Source organism: Melospiza georgiana, chromosome 1, assembly GCF_028018845.1.
Source record: "Melospiza georgiana isolate bMelGeo1 chromosome 1, bMelGeo1.pri, whole genome shotgun sequence".
Taxonomy (NCBI): domain Eukaryota; kingdom Metazoa; phylum Chordata; class Aves; order Passeriformes; family Passerellidae; genus Melospiza; species Melospiza georgiana.
In genome coordinates, this window is record NC_080430.1 from 122,990,777 (window position 1) to 123,013,992 (window position 23,216).

The following is a 23,216-nucleotide window of genomic DNA, read 5'->3' on the forward strand; positions in this document are numbered from 1 at the left end:
TATTCCTTTCCCCTTCAAGTTTGCTCTACAAGCCAAAATTTGGGGCTTTTTTATTTACCTATTAGAGCAGAATGTCCAAATAAGGCACTCAGAGAGAAATAATAGTAGTCAAATAATTATCAAATAGCTCAAATAGCAGCAAACATTTCTTGGGTTTTGGCCAGCAGCATGGTGCAAATATTTCAGTTTCTATGTCCATGCTATTATTACTTAGTGTGGGAAGAATCTGAACATCTATAACACTCTTTCAAGAATATCATATCCTGTAAGGCAGAGCACAGCAAATACCTGACTCAGTATCTGTGATCAAGGAGTGATGACTGAAGGCTGGCCAAATGCTCTGATGGTGATTATGAAGCCATTATTGAGATTAATGACAACAAAAATAATAAGTTTCTAAGTTCCTCTGTGCCTTAAAGAGTCAGGAGTGCTTAACTACAGCCCATCTCACCAGATCTCTGTTGGGCAGGCAAGGACACTTCATGGACAGCCTTTAAATGACTCATCCAAGCTGGACTGGACTGACTGGCAGTGCTGGGACTCTAAGCCATCATAAAGGCCTCTGGCCTAACCACAATTGGTCATTTTCTCTTTCCATACATTGTGGAGGTAGAAACAAAAGAGTTATGAAAATAATTACTCTCTGTGTCCAGGACCTAATTTCCTGGCTTCACTTTTTATAATTAAGGGACACTCATAGATTAGCTCAGTGCATTTAAGGATTAAACAGCAATGAAATTTCACTCATTAATATTCAGAATGTTTTTTAGATAACACTTAAGCAGAGATCTCATGGAAAAGAATTAGAATCTGGTTAGAAAACAATGGCCAGGATATAGATATCTCTAGCAAGGGTTGTGCAAGTTTCTGAGTAAAATGCAAGACTCTAGCCTCAGACTATTATGAGTGATTTACATGTAATTCTCCTCCAAGGTTTGTCCACACAGCACAAAGCAGTGTCAGCACAACAAGATGCTGGCAATAATTCTAAATGAGACTGCTCATTTATTGGGAAAAGCATACAGCACTGCCAGCTTTTCTCCTGGGTAACTACATACACCTGAGATAAATCATGTATGGCCAGCTCAAGAATCCCAAACACAGCACTCCATAGCACAAAACCTCAATGCATAAAACACAGAGGGCATCCCAGACACCAAAATACAGAAATAAATTCTAGAAGTATATTTTTTCACAATGCCACAGATTTACTCACACATATATGTTTTCTTGTTCTACATTCACATGACATGCAAATGTATATTCATTTTACAGATTGCTTCAGTAAGGAACAAGCAGCATGGTATGAGTATGTATGGATGGGTGCCATTCATTGGAGCGTGTATATAGAAATTTATGTGAAGGTCTGAAACCACTTGACAACTTATGCTAAAATTTGGCCCTTGTTTTCAGTATTTCAAATTACTGAAGAGATGTACATATTCTGATGGGCATTTATAGCTACATATAAAGGAAGATATAAGACGAATGTTTATAATGTTACAAATGAATGGGGAATGGCATAGCCAGAATTCCTAATTTTATATATTATTTTATACAGGAGAAAGCAAACTGCACTGCATAAAACTGTAGAGGAAATTACATTTTAGGGTACTTCCATCATAATGCTGCTTCACAAGCAGGAAATTTCCCATTTCTTTCATATTTATATAAAGATGTCTCTTCAGTCTACCTTTACTATAATACCCCTCCCTACTTGCAAGTGTTCTCATGGAAACTGCAAAAATATTTCAGGACTTATCTTGCAATAAGCTGCTTTAAAAACTGGATCAATATGCAATTTCAGATAATGGCCATAGTTAAACTGCAGAAATGATTCTGCAAATACAATGTTCCTAACTTCAAGAAGAGCCTAGTCTGCTGGCCTTCAGCATGCATGTCTGAATTTGAACATCTGTCCTTTAGCATGGACAAGGGCTGTGGTTTACTGAATCACAGCTGAGGAGGGTGAGAGACCTGCTGTACTGCTACTTAATCATTAAGCTTGACTATAATACCCCAAACTACTCTTAGAAACGAGTTAGCTAACAAGAGTCTGAGGGGAGCAAAAATAAAGGCTACCCTTTTCACACACTGCTGCTTAGATGTTCACAGTTTGAAACACAACTTCTGTCAGGACAAACATTTTCTTTCTTGAACATTTAATAGTTAAAAAAAAAATACAAATTACCAAAAGAAAGAAGTCATCTGTGACACTGGAGTTCAAGTTTCCAAACTGAAAACTACTTTGAGTCAAAGCATCAGCAGGAGTCTTAGAATGCTAGACAGAAATAAACTAGGTAATAAAATGCCATTATGTTCAGCAATGCACAAATCTTCTGGATTGACAAGCCTGGACTATTTTGTTAGAACAAAGGATGGTATTCCTTTAAATCTACCCCTTAAAGGGAGAGCACCCAATTGAGTCTTGAGTTTACAGAATAGTTTCCAAGATTTTACCTAGGCTTAGATTTACAGCAACAAGAAAACCAGAATAGGCTCAGAAATTAGTTGTTAAAATAGTGATTTTGATTTGGACAAGAGTCTCATGAAAGAGTTTACTTCCTCTGGCATCCTGGTGAAAAGCTTTCTTTTTCATATGGGTCTTTTATCTTCCACTTTATGTTGTTCATCTACAGTTAGTCATGTCAACTATCAAAGAAAAAATGAAACAAACCTGTCTGAGCTCCAAGTCTCTTTCATGCTTATTTATTGATGAAGAAATACTTCGGGCACAGAAATAAATTTAATATACTTGCTCATTTCAACCATTTTATCAAAGCCAATTTTAGGAGCTTTCACTGTACAGTTTGTAATACTTAAAAGTATGAATCCTTGTATTATGTGTTATCCATAGAGATTTCCTAACAAATATTAGATCAGTTCCTTCAGACACAGAGCAGTACGAGAGAGATTCCAAATACCACTTTTCATTCTTACTACCTGCTTAACAATTACTTTTTCATTTTTTTAGTAAAAATAAAACAAAAAAAGAGGGGGAAATCCCATAGTCGAAACAAATATTTTTTAAAAAGTTGAATAACAGACATAAAAACCAAGCCCAAGTTGGGAAAAAAATTATCCCAGATGAAATAATAAGACATACACAAAAAATTTCTTTTAAAAAAATCAGAAAAAAGAGCATTGAATCAAACTGTTTCCTGCAATGCTGGAGTTCCTTGATGTAGTGCTATTACTAAATATAGTATTTTACTAATCTCAGCAGGGTGCTGGCTAACTGCATGCCCGTCAGATGTTTTTAACGGCCACCCCCTGTGGAACAAATCTAAGGAGAGCATGAAAAACACCCACATTTAAAAAAGCCCCCTTGCTAGATCATTAAGGAAAGATAAAGGCCTGTACATTGGGATGTGATATATAACACAATCACTGTGCCAAGAAAACACATGTTTGATTAGCGCGCCTCAGGTTCATTAATCGCCGTGTCTGCCTCACAGCAGTGGGTACAGTTCCCTCCGTAGCTACTGCACCAAAGGGTAAAGACACTTGGTAGCTTAAAGACTGACAGTTCAGCAGTAAATCTTGAGCTATTCCAACATGCCTCTCTCACACAGTTTGAATAGCAGCTGTATCATAGCCTTAAATCTTCATTAAATTACAGTCCTAGGGTTTAGATGATGAAATAAACCATTACTGTGCCATAAATAGGCAACAACAAGCAGACTAAAGGCATTGTCACAGGTTACTGAGGCAGTATTTCACCCTCCTGGCTACAGTAACGCACACACTTGACATCTACAAAAACCAGCAAAGTACAAATAAGAGGAGAAAAAAATATTTGGTACGGTTTCCAAAGACAATATATAAAATATCTGCTAAATGCAAAGCAATTCTGAGCCGAAGAAACTTGAAGAGGGTTTTTTTCCTGCTATTCCTCTGAATTCAGAGCTCCTGTTTCAGTGATTCATGAGAACTGGAAGGTTGAGCCATGTATTATGCTCAGTCAAGCAAGGGAGACCCAGCTCTGTCCGACCTCTGGATGTGATGTTTGGTTTCACAAAAGAGAAAATCAGCTGCCACCATAGCATAGAGGATAATCAGCGCAGCAAGCGCTTACTGCTCACCTTCCATCTGTTAAATCTTAACCCAGGTAAGTATTTATACAGACAGCAGCACATGCAAAGTGAGCAACTTTGTTTACAATGGCTGGCACTGAGAGGTGTAAAGAGACCTGTTTGTCTGATAGGAAAACTGAAATCAGGGGATGGGACTTTCTATTTAAAAAAAAAATCACACTTACATTGAAAACTACCTAGCTATCCTGTTCACATCCTCTATTCTGTAAATAAGATACATATTTTTTGTCAGCATAGGAGAGAGTAGCTTAACTCCACTGAGTTTAAACACTTAATACAATCATCCCCCCAAATAAATAATAAAAACATGATAAAAATTAATACATTAATTATTCAGAAATTAACACAATGCAGAGCACTACAAAATAATGTTAACTATAGCTGACATGGTTTTTGCAGAAACAACTTGTCTGCCACACATATAACAGGTAAATACTGTGTTTCCAGAGGGAGGAGCTTTAATTAATTTTATAATTCACACCAAGGAAACATGAAAAAACTGGCAATCCTGAGATCTCCTGTTCTCATCACAGGGCCTAAAAAGTAGGAGGGAGGTGAGAAGGTGTGTTTTGCTAATAACATACCCTGAGGATGAGCATGGTATGGAGCATTAGTGGAGGAGCCTGGTCTTGGGTACAACCTGAGCAACTGATGACATGAGAGAGGAACTTGGTTACTTTGGAAAGACAAAGTTGCTTGAGCTTGAAATAACTTTCTAGCAACAGCATGAATGGACATAAGTTCTCAGGAACACTCTTTTTAAGGACTAAGGTTGTCACTGAAGTGAAGAGTGAAGCAAACATTAATGATTCTCTGTTTACAAACCACGTGTGAAAGCCCCAAATGCTGCATTAATGAAGGGAGAACAGGATCAGTGTGAAACTGTGAATAGAAAATCAGCTGCCTGAATTGGCTAAGAAATCTGAGGCTGGTACAGACCCTGATGTTGTGCACTAACCTAGAAATAGGGCAATATGCATAAAAAACCACCCTTCTTTAATTAAAACAAGAAACAACCATTTCACTTCCAAAAATTACCCTGCTTCGTTGTACTTTCAGTGTTGAATGAGACTGAAGGAGAAGATATCCAAATAAACCCTCTCTTAAAGCCTCAGCTTCAGTCACAGAGAGGGGAACAAACTCTAACTTGTCTCCTTTCTCCTTCTTCACCTTTTCTTATTGCATCTCTTTTTAAGGGTTTTTTCTTGAGAGCTAAATTCCCTTACTATAATTAAAACTAAACCCTAGTCTGCTATGAATTCACCACTGCACCTTCACATTTTTGCCAACTGAAACTTCCAGTCTTTCAAAGTTTGGGCTCTGTTCCAAGCCAAGGTCTGTAGCTAAGTTATCAAGTCACATTAGGATTTACTGAGAAAGATTTTGGCAGAGAATGCAGTCCGGTGTGTTCAGTGCTGGCTGCAGTATTTTGAGAGATCCTGATAGCTTTTAAACTTTCTCATACATAAATCCCCTAAATTCTAAAATTGGCTATCAAAATATAACTCACATTTTTTCCACAGACCAAGTTACATGCAGGGATATGTGGGAGGATTTCAAACTTATTTGCAAGATGCCAAGCAGACAAGCTAAAATGTTACCAAGGTGACATCCACGCCACACCTGAGGACCCACACACTACCAGTAGCCAGTTATTCTCTGTTTACCTTCTTTCCTTTCAGAAACTGAAACAAAAAAGAGGCCCCTGGCTTTTTCTGGAGACAAGAAGAGCAAAACTTCAGCAGTGCTTGAATAAAGGGCTTGAAATAAGGAGAAAGGTAACAATGGCCAGAATAGAAGAAAGTTAGTTTAGATAGAACTCTGGTCCAGCTAGTTAGATAGCTTGTGCTAGATTTGCATTTGTTTTCCTAATGCTGCATACTCATGAGTCAACTTGGAAACACTCTTGCTGCAGCAAATACTACCTCCTGCAGTATGCTTTGTGAACAAATAGGCTACATTTCCATTTTGCATACCGTTCCTTATGGCAACTCATATGAGAACGATTTTTATGTTTCTTTTTAAACAGAATGCTGCCACCATTCTGACTTCCTTTCAGGTCAAAAATGGGATAATATGAACTAGATGGTCTGTAGTCCACAGAATCATTTCTGAAATAAATGGAAACTATAAAACCTCTTCTTGTAGATCTACCTTGGGTCACTACCATCAACTGTGGTTCTGCCTACCTTCCCTCAGAAGTTGGGTGATTAAGAAAACCTATAAACCAGAATGCAATGAAGTCCAGGTGCTTTGATTTTTACATGAGGCTCTCTCTGAAGATCAATTCTTGCTATCATCTTGTTCTGGTTTATCTCTCCCTCTATTTCACATTCTCAACATATTTTCTTTCCTTCGGCTAGTCATGTATAAATCAAGGTTTGGAGACCTAGAAGTCCTTTCCTACACAACACAGCCATTTGATGTCAAGTTGATTTTCAGTGGCAGGACACCTGCAAGTTTCTGAGAGCCAAGTAAAAACTCTCAATTTTCGGGTAGCCTGGAGTTGTGCAAATCAGAAATGTCCCTAAAATTGTCAAAAAAATCCTGCCTCACTTGCTGACATTCTTGGAGAACACTTTTCCCCCTTTAAATACAACAAAAATAGTAGTTGTCTTGAAAAATGAGTAAGTTTTGCAGGAAATAACTCAATAAAATGTGTAAGTTCTCTTCCAAGCACAATGACTGTGAGCTCACATGGATAAAAGGAGCTTTCCTATTTCCTGACTTCTGCCCAGTGGCACACAGAGGCAAAGATGTTACTGAAGCATAAAAAGCTGTACCCAGTTTTGACTGGGATTGAGCTACTTTGCTTCATAGCAGTTTGCTTAGTGCTATGTTTTGGCTTTGTCACCAAAAGTGTGGGTAACACACCAATACCTATTGCTGAGCTGTGCTCACACAAGGGCTTTTCTCTTCTCACACCACCCCACCAGCAAGAAGGCTGGGGATGTGTGAGAAGCCAGGAGGGGACACAGCCAGGTCCCCAGCTGAGCAAAGGGATATCCCACACCATATGGCATCACACTCAGCACACAAAGCCAGGGGAACAAGGAGGGTGGGGGTTTTGGAGGGATGGTGTTTGTCTTCACAAGTCACTGTTACATGTGATGGAGCCCTGCCCTCCTGGGGATGACTGAATACCTGTCTGCCCAGGGGAAGTGATGAATGAATGATTTGTTTTGCTTTTACTTGCATGTGTGGCTTTTGCTTTCCTTATTAAACAGTCTATATCTCAACCCTTGAGTTTTAGCACTTTTACCCTTCTGGTTGTTCTCCCACATCCCACTAAAGGGGAGCAAGAGCAGCTGCATGGAGCTGATCTGCCCACCAGGGTATACCTGCACAATCCCTTCTGGCCAGTGTGGGGCATGAGGAGTTAGAGATAACAACTGATTCGATCAGAGCATGCTATACCAAATTTATATGTGTTCAGCTATTAGTTGTCAGGCTCCTGTGCTTGCCATGGGGCTTGCTTGCCTGGATGTAGATTAGTAACTAGTGCTCACTAGTGACTGCTTTTTGCTCCTGTTGTTTCATTTTCTTCTTATCAGCCTATTCTGTTCTGCCTGGGAAGATACTGATAACAGGAATGGGCTGGCAGACAACCAGGGCACTGCTCCCATTCCTGTGCTGAACAGGCTGAATTCAACTTCACAGGACTGTGACTGTGGCTAAAATCATGATGGTACAACTAAAAACACACATGGCCATGGAGAAGTCTATACTAGAGCAGGTACTCCCCTGAAGGGAGAGTGGCCTATGGATACTGCCATTCTGGAGCAGTTACATCCCCAAAGGATGGTGGTCTGTAGACAAGCCCACACTGCCCATGTGGACTGTGGGCCTGTGTGTAATCTCAAACTGCAGGAGGGACAAGGGGAGGAGTTCATTGCAGTGCTGAATCCTATGGTCTGGTCCAAAGGGATGAGGCCCGAAGATTGTAGTGGAAACACCTTTAAATTGTTGTAATCCAGGATCTGAGCTGCATGTCATGGGAATTACTATAGCAGGAACCCCTCGTTGCTAGCCAGGCAAAGAGCAAAGGGAGGAGTTTGCTGCAAACCCTATTATATTTTGTTAAGCCCTATAATCTGGCCCAAAGGAACCAGCAGTGGAGACTGTCACAGGAATACCTTTAAACTTCTATAACCCAGGATGTGAGCAGCATGCTATGGAAACTAGCACAGCAGGAACCATCTGAACCAATGGAGAACAAGCCTCACAAGATGTGAAAGTACAGCAGTGACCCAACCTGAGCTTTGGTGCACAGTAACTCCATGGATCACACCACCTCTCCTGTCCTGTGTGAACTGATTGAACACAGGATGAATAACAGACTGAATACACATAGACTAAATGGACTCAAGGGACACTTTGTGGGCTTTTAAAGGGGTGATCCAGACTAAGGTAATGACTTCCATGTATATATTCCAGGATGGGTAAGAGGAGGTGGTTAATGAGGGACCTGAGCACAGTGTCAATAGTATGGAATAAAGGGTGGATTGCACGGTTTTCTTTCTGGGATGGAGCTAATTTGCTTCATAAAAGCATGTATAGTGCTAAGTTTTGGATTTGTGACCAAAACACTGTTGATAACATACTGGCACTTCAGCTGTTGCTGAGCAGGGTTTGCACAGCACCAAGGCCTTTTCTGCTCCTCACCCCTTCCCATCAGTGAGCAGTCTGGGGGTGCACAAGGAGCAGGGAGGGGATACAGCCAGGACAGCTGACCCCAATTGACCAAAGGGATATCCCAGTGATATCCTGCTCAGTGACAAAAACTGGGGACAGGAAGAGGGGGACACTCAGCATTATGGCCCTTGTGTTCCCAAGTCACCATCTTGAGTCCTGGAGCTCTGCTTTCAGGAGGTGCCTGAACATCTGCCTGCCCACAGGAAGTGGTGAATGAATTCCTTGTTTTGCTTTGCTTGCACACACAGCTTTTGTCTTCATCTCAACTCCTGAGTTTTATCACTCATGCCCTTCTGATTCTTTCCTTTATCCCACCAGGGGGGAGAGAGTGAGCAGCTGTGTGGGGCTTAAGCTGCCCACCAGAGTTAACCCACAACAAAAGCCTATAGTAATTGGAACATCAGGCAATAGTTTGGTAATTGGTGAAAGTGCAAACTTCCCATTAGAAAAAATCCCCACAGCTTTCAGAAGACACAGAAACTGAGATAATGAGGGCTTTGTCAACCATTTCTAAAGGTGTTTATACTCCCTCAGGGTAAGAGACAAACATTGCTGTTGAGATTATTGTACTGGCCATTGAGCATGGCACAGTACAAGCACACACGAGATAATACCCTTCTGCCAAAAGCCAGTCTTTAATATTTCTGGTGAAGACAGAGCACAACATCATTCCACACATAATTTTAGAAAAACTGATCTGACCAATGAGCAGGAACAGTGATAGTACACCTGACTAACATCTCAGACACCAGAACAGGAAACAAAAGCCCAACTCCACTGCTTGTTTTACAGAAGCAGGTATTGATAATATATGGCAGCACAGTCACTCTCAAGCTACTTGAAGGGACTTAAAAATAAGTTATCATTATATTTTTAATATAAGTTCAATAATTCCCACTACCCTTTGAATGTTAACACAAAGGCAAATCAGCTGATCACAGTTCCCTCTGGGACTGACTGTACACTGCTGTTTTAGAATAATTTCACTAATATTTGCAGTCTGGTCAATCCTGCTGGGAAAGAAGTCCCCAATGGTTCTGGGGGTGTGGGGAGGGAAGGGGTTAGATATATAGTTACATACATAGAATTATAGGGGATCTTGACTCCAAATGTGGGCAAATAAACACTGTCTTTAACAGTCTTACTTCAAAAATATTCTTCTCTAACACAATCATGCAAACATCTTCACTTTTTAATATCTCAATTTTTTTCCAATTTTTGGAGATAGGATCTTCAAAGAATCATTTATCTGAAAACATTTTATCTGAACCATTTATCTGAAAACATTTCAAATCTGTTTTACGTTAATGATGCCAAGAAGCCTGATTCTGTAATTTCAAATGCTTAATTATTATTTGGGTTTTCTACTTTGAACAAGTGATAGGACTTTTGCATTCTTCAGCACTAGCCCATTTTCTGGGATTCCAGTCCCAAGCTCAAAGTGGCCACAAACTGTGTCCACAGCCAACGCATTCAAGGACAGAACGGTATCATCTGGATTTACATTCTTGTTTTTAGCACTTGCTGCACTTTCTCTCTTTGGCTTTATCTGGAGATTTGCTAAAACATACCTTTTGATTCATTCATTTGCAGGGAGCTTTGAAAATACATCCTCTCTGGCAGCTAACACTATAACTGCAAATATCTTCATTATAATAGATTCAGTGCACAGAACCCTTCCCTCCATCAAACCAATAAACAGCCCAAGTTTGCAAAACAGTGCGTAGGGTGCCCCAGATAGTGAAGTGGAGGTAAGGTACGTATCTGCACAGGTGTATATGTAAATCCCAAACAGCTTCTACCTTTTCAGATTATTTTACAGCTTCAAATGACTTCCTATTAGCATCCATAGGGCCTGTGTCAATTTTGAAAATGGTATTTAGGTGCTTTTTAAAAATCTGACCTGCTCAGATTTTTACCTGATCTTTACATAATTGATGATTATCATCAATTATGTAAAGATCAGACCAAAACTACAGGTCTTTCCTTGAAATCCACCGAGGGTAGAACTTCCCTGAAATTCTCCTCACATGCATACCTCAGCAGTGAGATCCAAGCACTCCTACACTGATTTCCAAATCCAACCTCCACAAAGTGTTTTGTTTTGTTTAAGACCACTGTAGGAAAATGTTTGAGCTCAGTGTCAACCCTAATACAAGTGTAGAAGTTTCATTTCAGTCTAGTCCTGCCAACAATTCAAACCCATGCACTGGAATGTGCGAGCCACAAGTAAACCTGACTCTAGAGCATCCAGCAGGACCTCTCCTGTGCGTGCAACCCTTCAGAAATGTGTGCATTGGGGAAAGGAGAGACATTTAGAAATGCCACACAATAAAACATTGAAGTATCCATGTATAAAATGGAACAGTTAATGAGTAAACAAATGTGGAGGGGAAAAGAAAATTGTGTAACCATTGCAATCAGAGGAGAACATCACATAGAAACTATATCCTGTGTGAGGTTTTGTTATGGAGCCACTACGGAGGAAAGTTAAGACTCCAAGCCTTGCCAATGTAGCTAGCCAAATATACCTACAGCCACGTACTGGGACTGATTGTGGGTACTCAACCCTGGCATTTTACATTTTTCTATGATCTTTGCTTTGTGGAAAGTCACAGTGGAATTTCCTACTGGACTACCTGCAACTTGTGTTTTGCTTCAGTAAAAACTGGAGGCTCAAGTTATACATGTGTAAACAGCTTCTCTAAATGTTTCCATTTAAACAAATTCTCTGAATAATTTACTGCACTTAAATGGTCAGCAGAAATAACTGTAACTTTCCTAGCCTGGTTACAGAACAATGGCCAAAATACAACATAGTCACTTAAAAATAACAATTTTACCAAAGCTGAATTTTCCTTTAAACCATTTCCAGGCAAAGTCTGCAAAACAATTAACTGGGTAGATAGCATTCATAAATACGAAGCAAGCACTAAAATGCTTTATTCAAAGTTTGTAAAGGCTTGCTTGAAGAATTTGTGTTTAATTATCACAGGTAATTTGAAGCCTGACCTTTGAAAGTATCCAAGCTAAACACCTGTTCTTCAGTAACACTGATCTGCTGCTTATAAATTACAAATGTCTTTAGAATAATAAATCATAAAGAATGAAAATGCAATTTTTTACTACTTAACTATACATTGGTCCCAATAACTTAATATTAAGGGCTTATAATAGAACATAGCTGAGATCATATACAAAGAGTTTAGAAGAACTTAAGTTAAATAAATGTGTTTTAAAGACATGTCCCCTGCAGCTAAAGCAGTTGAAGAAACCATTCAAATAAGCAAATAACATTGTTTACATTTACAAATGAAACATCATATGAGTATTTATTGATTTTTTTTAAAAATTCAAAAAATACATTGTAACAGAACAGAATGTATACGCTCTTCAATGAAAGACAAAAACTATGGTTATCATCTGGACCAGAATACAAATACATGCTAACAATTTAAAAATCATTTTGGGTCATTCAGGAAACATGAAACAAGCTAGCTGTTTGGAAATGCAGTAGTCTTCTCCTTTAGTAAATATGCCTGAGAAAGTTAACCTGTAAAGACATCGGCTTTTAAACTCTAAAACACAAAGAGCTTTCTAGGCTGAAATGGTGAAGAGACCTGTGATATGCACCTGATAGGCCACTGAGCCATTTCCCACAGAGATTCTGTTCACTGCTCCACCTCAGCTCAGCCATCCAGCAGTGGCAGAGTTTCACATCAATACCAGGCTTATTGAAGCGAGGTGCTAAAAAGCATGCTAAGATGATGCAAAACCAGCAGTTACATACACAGTGGATAGATGTTAATAATCAAGATTCCGTACCAAATTCCTTGCTTTGTATTAGGGCCAAGCAAAAAGTAGTAGTTTGGTTCAGGGATGAAAAGGACTATATTTTTTGGCTCAAGGTAAGACCCTTTAAAAACAGTTTCTACAAAAGCATCTAGAATCAAAGCATGAGAAAAAAAAAAACCCAGGACAAACACAACTAATCATTTTACAGTAACCACATACTTTAGGCAAGGAGGACCCAAAACAGTAACATAAATTGTGCATCGGTTCTATGAAATTAAACCATTACTAGGAGACACAAGCAATCTGACAAGATGTGAAAGTGAGCAGTGAAAACTTCATGGATTGAATTTCTTTTCATCAGAATTAATCTGTTTCTACTGCAGGCAGGTAATAAATGGAACTCAGGAAAACTGAATTCCTATTAGCAGCTTAACTCTACTACAGTGAAGCTGAGGCTGTTACTGTTTCTTTCATTAAGAGACATTCAAATGAATGAAGCAAAAATGACATTTCAAAAATGAAGACCAAAAGAAAGCTGAATGTACATTTTAGACAAAAACAGTGTTAAGTCAAATTCACAACTGGTGATATCTGATGCAAGAAAAAGTAATTTAACTATGCTGCTTATACCAACAAAACATCTGACACTATTTCTTGAATTCTAGCAGCTTTTTTAAAGTCACTCAACAACTGCATACCTTGAAAATTACATGGGACAAAAAAGTTCATTATCAGGCATGCAAAAGGAACCTCCCATTTTTAGAATTTAGTTACATGATCAAATTACATGTGCTAAAGCATACAAAACCAACTCTTCAAATGAAGCAAATTCACAATTCTGAAAAGGGAAAAAACTCCAGACAAAACAAAAACTCAAAACAAAAACCTGTGACAGAAGAAAGTACATTTCTACATATATCTCTGACAGTTCAACACTGTAAAATGAGCCACTATCCGTACACATGTGTAATTCTGCATGTAATGGGATAGGGAAGAGGCTTCCTCTTCCTAACTTCCACACCACAGAAATGACTGGATGTACTACAGAGGCTGCCACTGCCCTATGAAATATAGGGCACTTGGCATTGCTGGATACAGTGTTCAAGGACTCAGGCACTGACCCAGCATGTTTCATCTTACATTCTCTAGTATTGACTATGATGGCAAAAACATTCTGCATTGCTCTGACACCAGCTTGGCTTCTAGGCTGCACCTTCTGAACAAAACACCATTCTCAGGTGTCCTGGTTCCAGCCAGGAAAGGGTTAACTTTTGCAGTAGCCAGGAGGAGACATGACTAGGACCTGGAGGTTATCCTATAACACCTCACATCACTGCTGCAGGGAGGGAGTCTCTTCAGGGGAGAAAGGGGACCCTTCTGGTCAAGTAGCGTGGCAGAGGGAGTGGCTGGGTATTGTCTATTGGTGGGGGGGTTCTGTGTGATTCTTGCACTCTCTGTCACTAAAACTGGTCAAATTCTTATCTCACGGCTGTTTCCAATAAGTTGTTCTTATCTCACCCTGTGATCTTTAACTTTTGTGCTTCCCATTTTCCTCTCCGTCCAGTTTAAGGGGTGGGAGGAGGGGGAGGGAGGAGCAAGTGAGTGGCATGTGGTTTGGAGAGTCTCAGTGGGAGCACTAAATTGGGGAGTACCATTCCTAAAACACTACAGCCTTATTGGGCACCCAGTGTGTGGCATCAAGGGTTGAGGTAACAACAGATCTGTCCAGAGCAGCTTGGAAACAAATTCAATCTAAGCATTTGTTGCCTTAACTCCAGAGCCACCGGTCACAATGCTGCTTGGTCTGTTCATGTGGTTGTGGTACCTAACCCTGCATTCACATATTCCCTTATATTCCCATATGTGGTCCTTGTGATGTTCTTTTTCAGAGCAGGGAGAAGGATTGGAGTTGCTTTTTTGCTGTATTATGGGATATCAGTCTATGACTGATCAAGGACAATGAGCATAATTTTGGAAGTGTATTCAGTGCTGCTCTCCTACCTTTACTTTAGGCACTGTCTTTGGGAGTCAATAATCACACTCACTCTGTAGGGGAACAGGGGAGGATGACTTTCCCCAGTCTTTCACCTCCTTCTCCTCCTTCAGCTGTTACAACAGCTTTTGAGAATTTTGAATTTCCTTTGGATGTTAAGGAAAGCATGTTCTTGTGGCTAAGACTCACTGTCTCAGTCCACACCATGCCTAGAGTCAAGAAACAGATTTCTAGGAATTTCATTCAGAGATCTGCCCCAAGGGTGGACAGTCATGAGTGGCATGAAATGTGGCAAAAAACGAAGCAGTTTTTTAAAAAATCTTCTGCTCCAGTGGTTTGGAAGTTCATCCCTGAACAACTACAGGATCTTGCTAAAGTGACAGAATATTTGCAAGGAGCATGCTGTGGCAGCTCAGGAAAGGGGCAACTTATTGTAGCGTGCTGGGCCTGGCTACTCTTTACTGGACACAGGTCAATACTGGACAGCACCCTCAGGGGAAAGAGGAAGAAAACAGACCTACAGGCACTATGGCCTGATTTGCAGGTGAACCCAAGGAATCGCCTGTGCCAGTAGTAGTTGTCCCTATAAGGAAGAAGAAAACCAAATCAGCTCACTTAGTGAGGGATAAAGAGGAAGTAGAGCTCTCACAACAGGAGGAAGAGGCAGGGCCAGAGATAATCACCTGATCCCTATTTCCAGCTGTATTGAGTTTGCATGGCCTAGGTTTGTGGGGGGGGGCTGGGAGGGAGGGGCTACAAGGGTGGTTTCTGTCAGAAGTTGCCAGAAGTTCTCTCCATGTCCAGCAGAGCCAATCCCTGGCAGTTCCAATGATGGATGTGCTGCTGGCTAAGGCTGGGCCAATTAGAAATAGTGGTAATACCTCTGAGAAAACATATTTAAGAAGAAAGATAAATTAAAAACTGTTGTGCAGTTGAAATTGTCACTGGAAAAGGATGGAGTGAGAACATGTAAGAAAAGCTCTGCAGACAGCAAGGTCAGTGCAGAATGAGGAGCAGGAGGTGCTCCAGGCACCAGAGCTGGGATCCCTCTGCAGCCCATGATGGCCATGGTGAAGCAGCTGTGCCCCTGCAGCCCATGGGGATCCATGGGGATGCAGGGATTTGCCTGCAGCCTGTGGAGGAGCCCCACACTGGAGCAGGGGGTGCCTGAGAGGAGGCTGTGACCCTGTGGGAGACCTGTGGAGGGAGGGGCCCTGCTCCTATACTGGAGCAGCCTGGCCTTGAAGGACTGCACTGCATGGAGGGGTCACCCATGCTGCAGCAGCTTGGGCATGGATTGTATTGCCCATGGGATGGAGTCACACTGCAGCAGTTTGGGGAGGACTGCATCTCATGAGCTAGACTCATGTTGGAGAAGTTCATGAAGAAGAGTCTCCTGTGGGAGGGACCCCATAGCACAGCAGGGGAACAACTCCTCTCTCTCTCACACACCCCACTGTGATGGGCCAGAGGCCTTGTGCATCCTTGGCATAGACTGCCTCAGGAGTGGGTATTTCAAGGACCCAAACTGACATGCAGTACACCTGGAACCAACTGCCCAGGGGTGGAAGCACATTCCCACCATTTGCCATGGAATGATCCAGACTGCATTGGAAGAGAGTGAGGCTTCATAACACTTGCAATATATTGATGACATCATTGTGTGGGGCAACCAAGCAGAGGAAGTTTTTGAGAAAGGGGAGAAGATAATCCAAATCCTCCTGAAAGCTGGTTTTGCCTTAAAGCAAAGTAAGGTCAAGGGACCTGCCAGGAAACCCAGGCTTTAGGAATAAAATTGTAAGATGGATGTCATCAGATTCTAATGGCCATGGTCAACAAAATAGCATCTATGTCCCCACCAACCATCAAGAAACAAATACAGGTTTTCCTAGGATCTGTGGGCTTTTGGAGAGTGCATATTCCAGAGCTCAATCAGATTGAAAGCCCTCTAGATCTTATGATGCAGAAGATGAATTATTTTAAGTGGGGTCCTGAAAAACAAGCTTCTGAACAAATTAAGGAAGAGATTGTTCATGCAATAGCTCTTGGGTCAGTCAGGACAGGACAAGATGTGAAAACTGTGCTCTATACTACAGCTGGAGAGAATGGTCCTTCCTGGAGTCTCTGCCAAAAAGTACCAGGGGACACTGGAGGATGACTCCTGGGATTCTGGAGCTGGGGATACAAAGGACCCAAGGCCTGCTACACAACAACTGAAAAAGGGATACTGGCATCTCAGGAAGGGGTTCAAGCTGCTTCAGAAGTGATTGGCACTGAAGCACAGCTTCTTCTGGCACCCTGCCAGTGCTGGGCTGTATGTTCAAGAGAAAGTCTCTTCCACATGTCATGCCACTAATGCTACATAAAGTGAGTGAACTGCACTGATCATCTAGTGAGCTTGAATAGGAAACCCAAAAGCTCAAGGATCTTGGAAATCATCATGAACTACCTCCAGGGGTTTAGATTTTTGGGTGAGAACAGTCTGTGCTGTAGAATTGTGTAACGTTGGTTGCTGAATGATGCTGTATGCTATAACTGTGATGGACAAGGAGTATGGACTGCTCCAGATGCACCAGTAGTGAACTCGTGATGCAGCCTGCAACCAGCTGACAGCACACCAGCCCTCCTGACCTAGAATACATCTATGATGTGTCACCCTGTTCTTCTAAGTTCTTCTAAGACTTCTGATGTTTACATTTTTGTAATGGAGTTTCTCACACACTTTTCATGTAAATAGTGATTGTTTTGCCTTCCTTTCTGGAGGAAGAGAAATTTGATGGACTGTTGGTTTGACCAGTGTGGCTGGAGAGGTGGCAATTTCATCCTCCAATCCACAGTAACTTTTGAAAGTCTATAAATATTGGAGTTCAGAAATAAACTTCCTTCTTTTTACCTTGGACATTTCAGCTTGTGCATGTCATTCATTTCGTGTCCTGTTGCGACACCGATGGGACCCACAGCCATGGACCAAATGAACTCAACAGACATCTTGGAGGAACAGCCAAAATTGACTAGGGAAATGATACCTCTGCTTGTATATACGTATATATAAATGGAATGTGTAGGATCTGGGCATGCAGGATGGTATAGAACAAGGGGTGGGTAATGTCCTGGTTCTGGCCAGGACAGGGTTAACTTTTGCAGTTGCCAGGAGGGGCCATGGCTAGGACCTGGACATTATTCTATACCACCTCATGTCATTGCCATGTCTGGGGGAGGGAGTCTCTTCCAGTTGAGTAAGCGTGGCAGAGGGTATGGGCAGGTATTGGCTGTTCTCAGGGGGTTTCCAGGGGAATTGTTCACTTCTTCTGCCCCTTGTCATTAGCATTGTTGCTGTTACTGTTCTTTTCCTTATCCCATTGCTGTTTCTAGAACACTGTTCATATCACAACCCATGACATTTACCTTTTTTGTTTCCAATTCTCCTCTCCAGCCCACCACAAGGGGAGGTGGGAGTGGGAAGGGGAGTGTGAGTGAGTGGCACTGGTTTGGAGAGTGTCAGTGGGACACTAAATTGGATAGTACCATTCCTAAACCAAAACATCAGGTTACATTTAAGAGGTGAAGGGTGGGAAACAAAGAAACTACTTGAATGACCTGGCCTAGAAGACAAATGCAAAGGCAAGGTGGTGCATCAGTAGCTTCTGGAACAGAGTCGAAGGGAGAAACCAAGAGGTGAAGACTCTCAAAGAAGTGCAAGTTAAAAGCATAATTTAAGCCTGTAATTATTTAAGGAGAAGAGACATAGGAGGAAAGATGGGCTGCAGTAAGATAAATGTAAGGTGGAAATCTGTATCTCCTGGACCCAGAAACTGCCTCAGACACCAGCTAATTTTACAAGCTAAGTTACATGCATGCCCACATTCAAGAGGGCAAGAGTGAAACCTTGATGGCAACGCTACGACTCTGGCTGAAGAGCTTCATTTTCCCCCTCCCATACCTGAAAGCCTTGAATCCTTGCCAAATATTCCAGCTGTTTTGAAGGCTGCACTGTAGAACAGGGGGAAGCAGGAGATATTCCTTTTAGACCTATGGCTTCGGCAGTTGGGGACGTTCCATTCATGAGAAGTTCCCTGGCAATGGTGGCCGTGCTATTTGTGGTAGGAGATATGCTGAAGAAAGAGCTGGAAGTCTGGCTCATTTCTTTGGATGGCATATAGCTTACAGTGGTACCAGGGGCTGATTTGTTGCGGCTTGCTTCCATCTCTTGATATACGTCAGGAGAGAGATGGAGTATTCCCTTTGGTGCTGAAAACAAAACCAAAGATCATTCTCATTACTTTGGAATGGGTTTGACATGTAGACAATTTTCATTAGCACATTTTACAGTGAAAAACAAAGTAAAAATTTAGAAGCAGTATATATATATATTTTTTACACTAACTGTAAATGAAGTCACCTAATATATTTAGAAACTAAGCAGATCTGAAGGGGCCCTCTTCTTCCTCTTCCCCAACTCTTTCTTTTTAAAATGGTACAAACCTTAACTTTAAAAGTAAACTGTGGATAGCATACAACACACAATATGAACAAAAAATGTTTGGAGACCTACAAACCATGAGGAAGAGATGTTACTTCAAAATAGTAGCACAATCATTATTTCCGTACATTCTTCTACCTCCTATCTGATACAATAATTTAGGCTATTTTTTTCACAAATAATTGAAACTAGTCTATATCAGCGCTGTTGCCACCAGAAGTAGTTTAGGTTTTTTCTCCCACCTCCAGCTGGTGCTTGTACTCCCCAGCTGCTCTCTTGCCAGCACCAGCACCTGCAGGCCCATGTAGGGATGTCCATGAGAATGAGCTGCTGGAGGTATTGGCCGTTCTCAGGGGGTTTCCATGTGAATTGTTCATTTCTTCTACCCTCTGTCATTAGCATTGCTGGAAGGGCAGTGTGGTTCCTTGCAGTAGCAGCATTGCCTTGAGTTCTGGCTTAAAGAGTTTGCTGAATCACAACAGCAGCCTGGGGCTAAAAAATCTTAAATTGCCCTGCAGCCAGTGTTACTGTGCTAATGACTCTGATGTGACTGACTGCTCTGCAGTGAAAAGGAATTTATTTATTTATTTAGCTGCATATCCTACAGTTTTCGTCCTATAGTTTTCAAATAGCTACTTGCCTTTGAGAACATTTATACTGAAAAAGGAAAGCATATATGTGTCCTACTTAATATCAACAGGAGTTAAGGTAACATTGAAAAAGCTAGATTTATTTATGTGAGTAAATTCTAAATATTTCCAGTGAGATGTAAATTAGGGATAATTTATCTACATTTAAACATTTTGAATACCTTTTCAGAAAATATCTCAACCCTAAACCTGCTTGGAAACAGAAATACATACTTGAGCAGTTTTGCTGATAGTCCTGTGCATGGAAATGTAAAGAATTAAGTCTGAAGTTTGCTAGTTTTCTTACACAATGAAGCATTTTTTGGAAACACAAATAACCAGTTGGCTGATACTAGAGGGAAACCTTTTTCTTATTATTAATGCATCAGAAAATGAGCTTGAAATGTGTAATTTCATATTAAGAACATACTTTAATCTTCTAGCATATAATGTGAGTGAACCTGAGCCATATGGCATTTCATGCTAGGGATAATAAACCTGTTTGTTAACTGATTTAGTAATACCAAGAGAAATCAAAGGGTTCAATGTTTAATTCATTTGCAGTACATATTAAATTAATCTCAGAAAGCAGAATAAATTCAAAGAAGAGGAGGAAATTAATTTCCAGTACCTAGGAAAGATTCCTTTAATCCTAGAAGTGCAAGTAGTACTTTTAAATAAAATGACTACCACAAGGAGAAGACTCAGAAAATATTACCTGTAATTAATATCCTCATTTTCAACTACATGGTGAAAATGGAACTTCCTCAGTGCCGACTCAGCAAACTGCTTACAGGTGAATCTTTTAATTGATCTACTCGTACATTTGGCTTTTAAATTCATATTGCTTTTAGAAATATGGAACATCTGCTTATATCATTTACAAAGACATATCTGTTATTCACCTGATTGCTCTCCCCACCTACCTCCATAGGGCTGGGGAGTCTGGTTGGATCCTGAACATTCAGGCTGCTTTTACCTAGTTTAGAACCGGCTCCAAAGGCAGCACACTGAGCTCCAGAGCTAAGCACAAATTCAAGACAATGCTGCTGGGAAGTATGGAGGATAGGATCCCTAAAATTTCTTTTTCTCTGTCTGGGACAATTTCAAACATAATCTAATAGATAAACAACTGTGTAAATACACAGCATTATTTTATGGCACATAATCATTGTATGAGAAGAGAGACTTGACACACACACTTTTCCTGAGGCTGTAACCTCCAAGGCCTACCTCTGCCTGTATTTTTAAAGTCTTACACAAGATGTAAGATTAATGAAAACTGAAAAAAAAAGATAATGCACATCTTGATAGTTGATGTTAGGTTACAAAACCAAACAGCAGTAAAAATACTGAGTGGCAGGTGTCCACCACCTCCTAAGAACTGCCCACTGTAAATCGGATTTCCCACGAATATTTCAGAAACAGAAATGTAAACTGAACAAAAGATAAAACAGTCTACTTGTTTAGAAATAACATGATATTAGCCCTCCTAATAAATTTTAGAAAAACATAGTACAATGTTAACTTTAAAAAAAGTTTAAAGAAGTTTAAAATCAAGTCCAGTGCTGCAGATGTCTGTTCCATTGATGTAATATTACTTAAAACAAACATTTTACATGCTTTCTCAGCCATTTCAGTGTTTTTACATGATCCACCCAAATATCTAACTGCTGTCTGGAACAATGGTTTGGAATACTTCCAGATTACTAAGCTTTCTAAATGTTAAAATAACTAATATGCAGCATATGATGAATAGAAAGATATTGAGCAGAGTATAGCAAATGCTCTTAAAGTACTGACTTTAATGGTGATATTAAATTAATAATAGTACTTTTACACTTTGCAACACCTTACGGCTAAAGACTTCAAAGTGCTTTATAAGCAATAATTAATTTAAATCATACATTGGCTCTGAGAGGCAGATATTATATTACCATCATTGATTATCTCTGGAAACAAAGTAATGTAATATTCTAGACATTACATTAATGTAGTTGCAAGATATTAACTTTTTATATTCAGGGCCTATGTTTCACAAAGCTTCTTACAAACATGTTTTAAAAGGCCAATAAAAACTTGGTCTCTTTGAAAACTTCTATAAAACATACATTAATTGTAATTCATTATCTATTTTTAATGTATTACTGAGGTTATTTTATATATCATTCCTCACTGTTGCCTGCTTACTTCAACTCTGCTGTATTATAGGAAAGTGTGTAAATATATTTAGTTACAGTAGTAGAGTTATCAAATGACAAGGGATAAAACAACAACAATAGAGGATTAAGTGCAAGAACAAAAGATCCCTTTATAAATTATCTTTATTTGTCTTCTAAAAATCAGTTGATTAAAAAGCAGGGGAAAAAGTAATACTATCCTCTAACACCCTTATGCATTGCGGGAGAACATCTCCAGGCAAACATTTTCATTCATTTTTACTTTTCAGCTAAGAAAAAAACTTAGACTTTTGAGTCCATTAAATATTTATCCCATACCATACTTCACCATACTCCACAGGAAGAATCATAACTATTAGGAGTCCCAGGATCTATAATAGACCAACAACACTGCACCTTCTGGTGGACATTAACTTCGAAGCACATTTATGAAACATGTTAAAATAATTTCCATTTATATTATTTAAACCTGTGGGCAAATGTGCTACAAAAATATGCAGGCTAGCTATGCAATGTAATCACTAACATTTAAAAAACATGTCTTACTCATCATTGGCAGTAATTGTTTGCAGTCTCTCACAATCTTCTGAAGTCTATGAAAACACACCAAAGACCTTTCTTACCTAAGAATAAATTTCTTCATCTTCCATTGTCTACTTTTGCTGTCCCATACTGAATAATAGCAAAATAGCTTGGACTCCAAGGTAAATGTGTGAATCAGATATAAGATGGCCCAACAAACCCTCACAAGCCTTGCCCTGGAAATGTCATCTCGGAGCTTTGATTGTACCTTTTTTTCACAGCAGCCACAATAGAGACAATCTTTAAAAGCTCTGTTTGAGTGATATTATTTTTATCCCTAACCCTTTCTCTTCAGTGTCCCCTTGGCTGGGAAGACAGGGGGACATTTCCACAAATGGGTCCTCCACTTTCTGGAGTTTGGATAAACAAAACTAATCATTAGAAAACTGTCTGCATGGGTAATGGGGTGAAAACAACAACTGACAATATTACTGAAAAAGCCTCAATGTAATAAGACTCTGCAAAAATGGAATTTGCTGATACAGGAACAGTGACAAGTTACCCACAGCAGTGGGCTACTAAATTAAGAAAAGTTCAGAGTGATGACAGCATTGCCTGCACACTCACAGCTATTAGAGCCTGCACAGGTACCACTGGTGTCCTATTTCCAATTTTCTGTTTCTCTCAGGAAGAGCAGAAAACATAAGTTGAGATTTCAATTTTAACATTCAACTCCACAAGATGGCCTACAGAATCAGGCTTGTGTTGTCAATCTGCATATATATATATATGTATGTCAGTGCTACTTTTCTCTTCTATACTTAA

At 40.1% G+C, this 23,216-nt stretch overlaps 1 protein-coding gene across 2 annotated transcripts in view; it reads right to left on the reverse strand.

Moving 5' to 3' along the window:
• STAU2 (staufen double-stranded RNA binding protein 2) overlaps positions 1–23,216 on the reverse strand; it is a 168,754-nt gene that overhangs the window by 64,263 nt on the left and 81,275 nt on the right. For both annotated transcript variants that reach the window (XM_058044438.1, XM_058044359.1), the window contains exon 12: positions 18,521–18,828. In XM_058044438.1, coding sequence (XP_057900421.1) covers positions 18,521–18,828 — 308 coding nt within the window. The remainder of the gene's footprint in view (positions 1–18,520; positions 18,829–23,216) is intronic.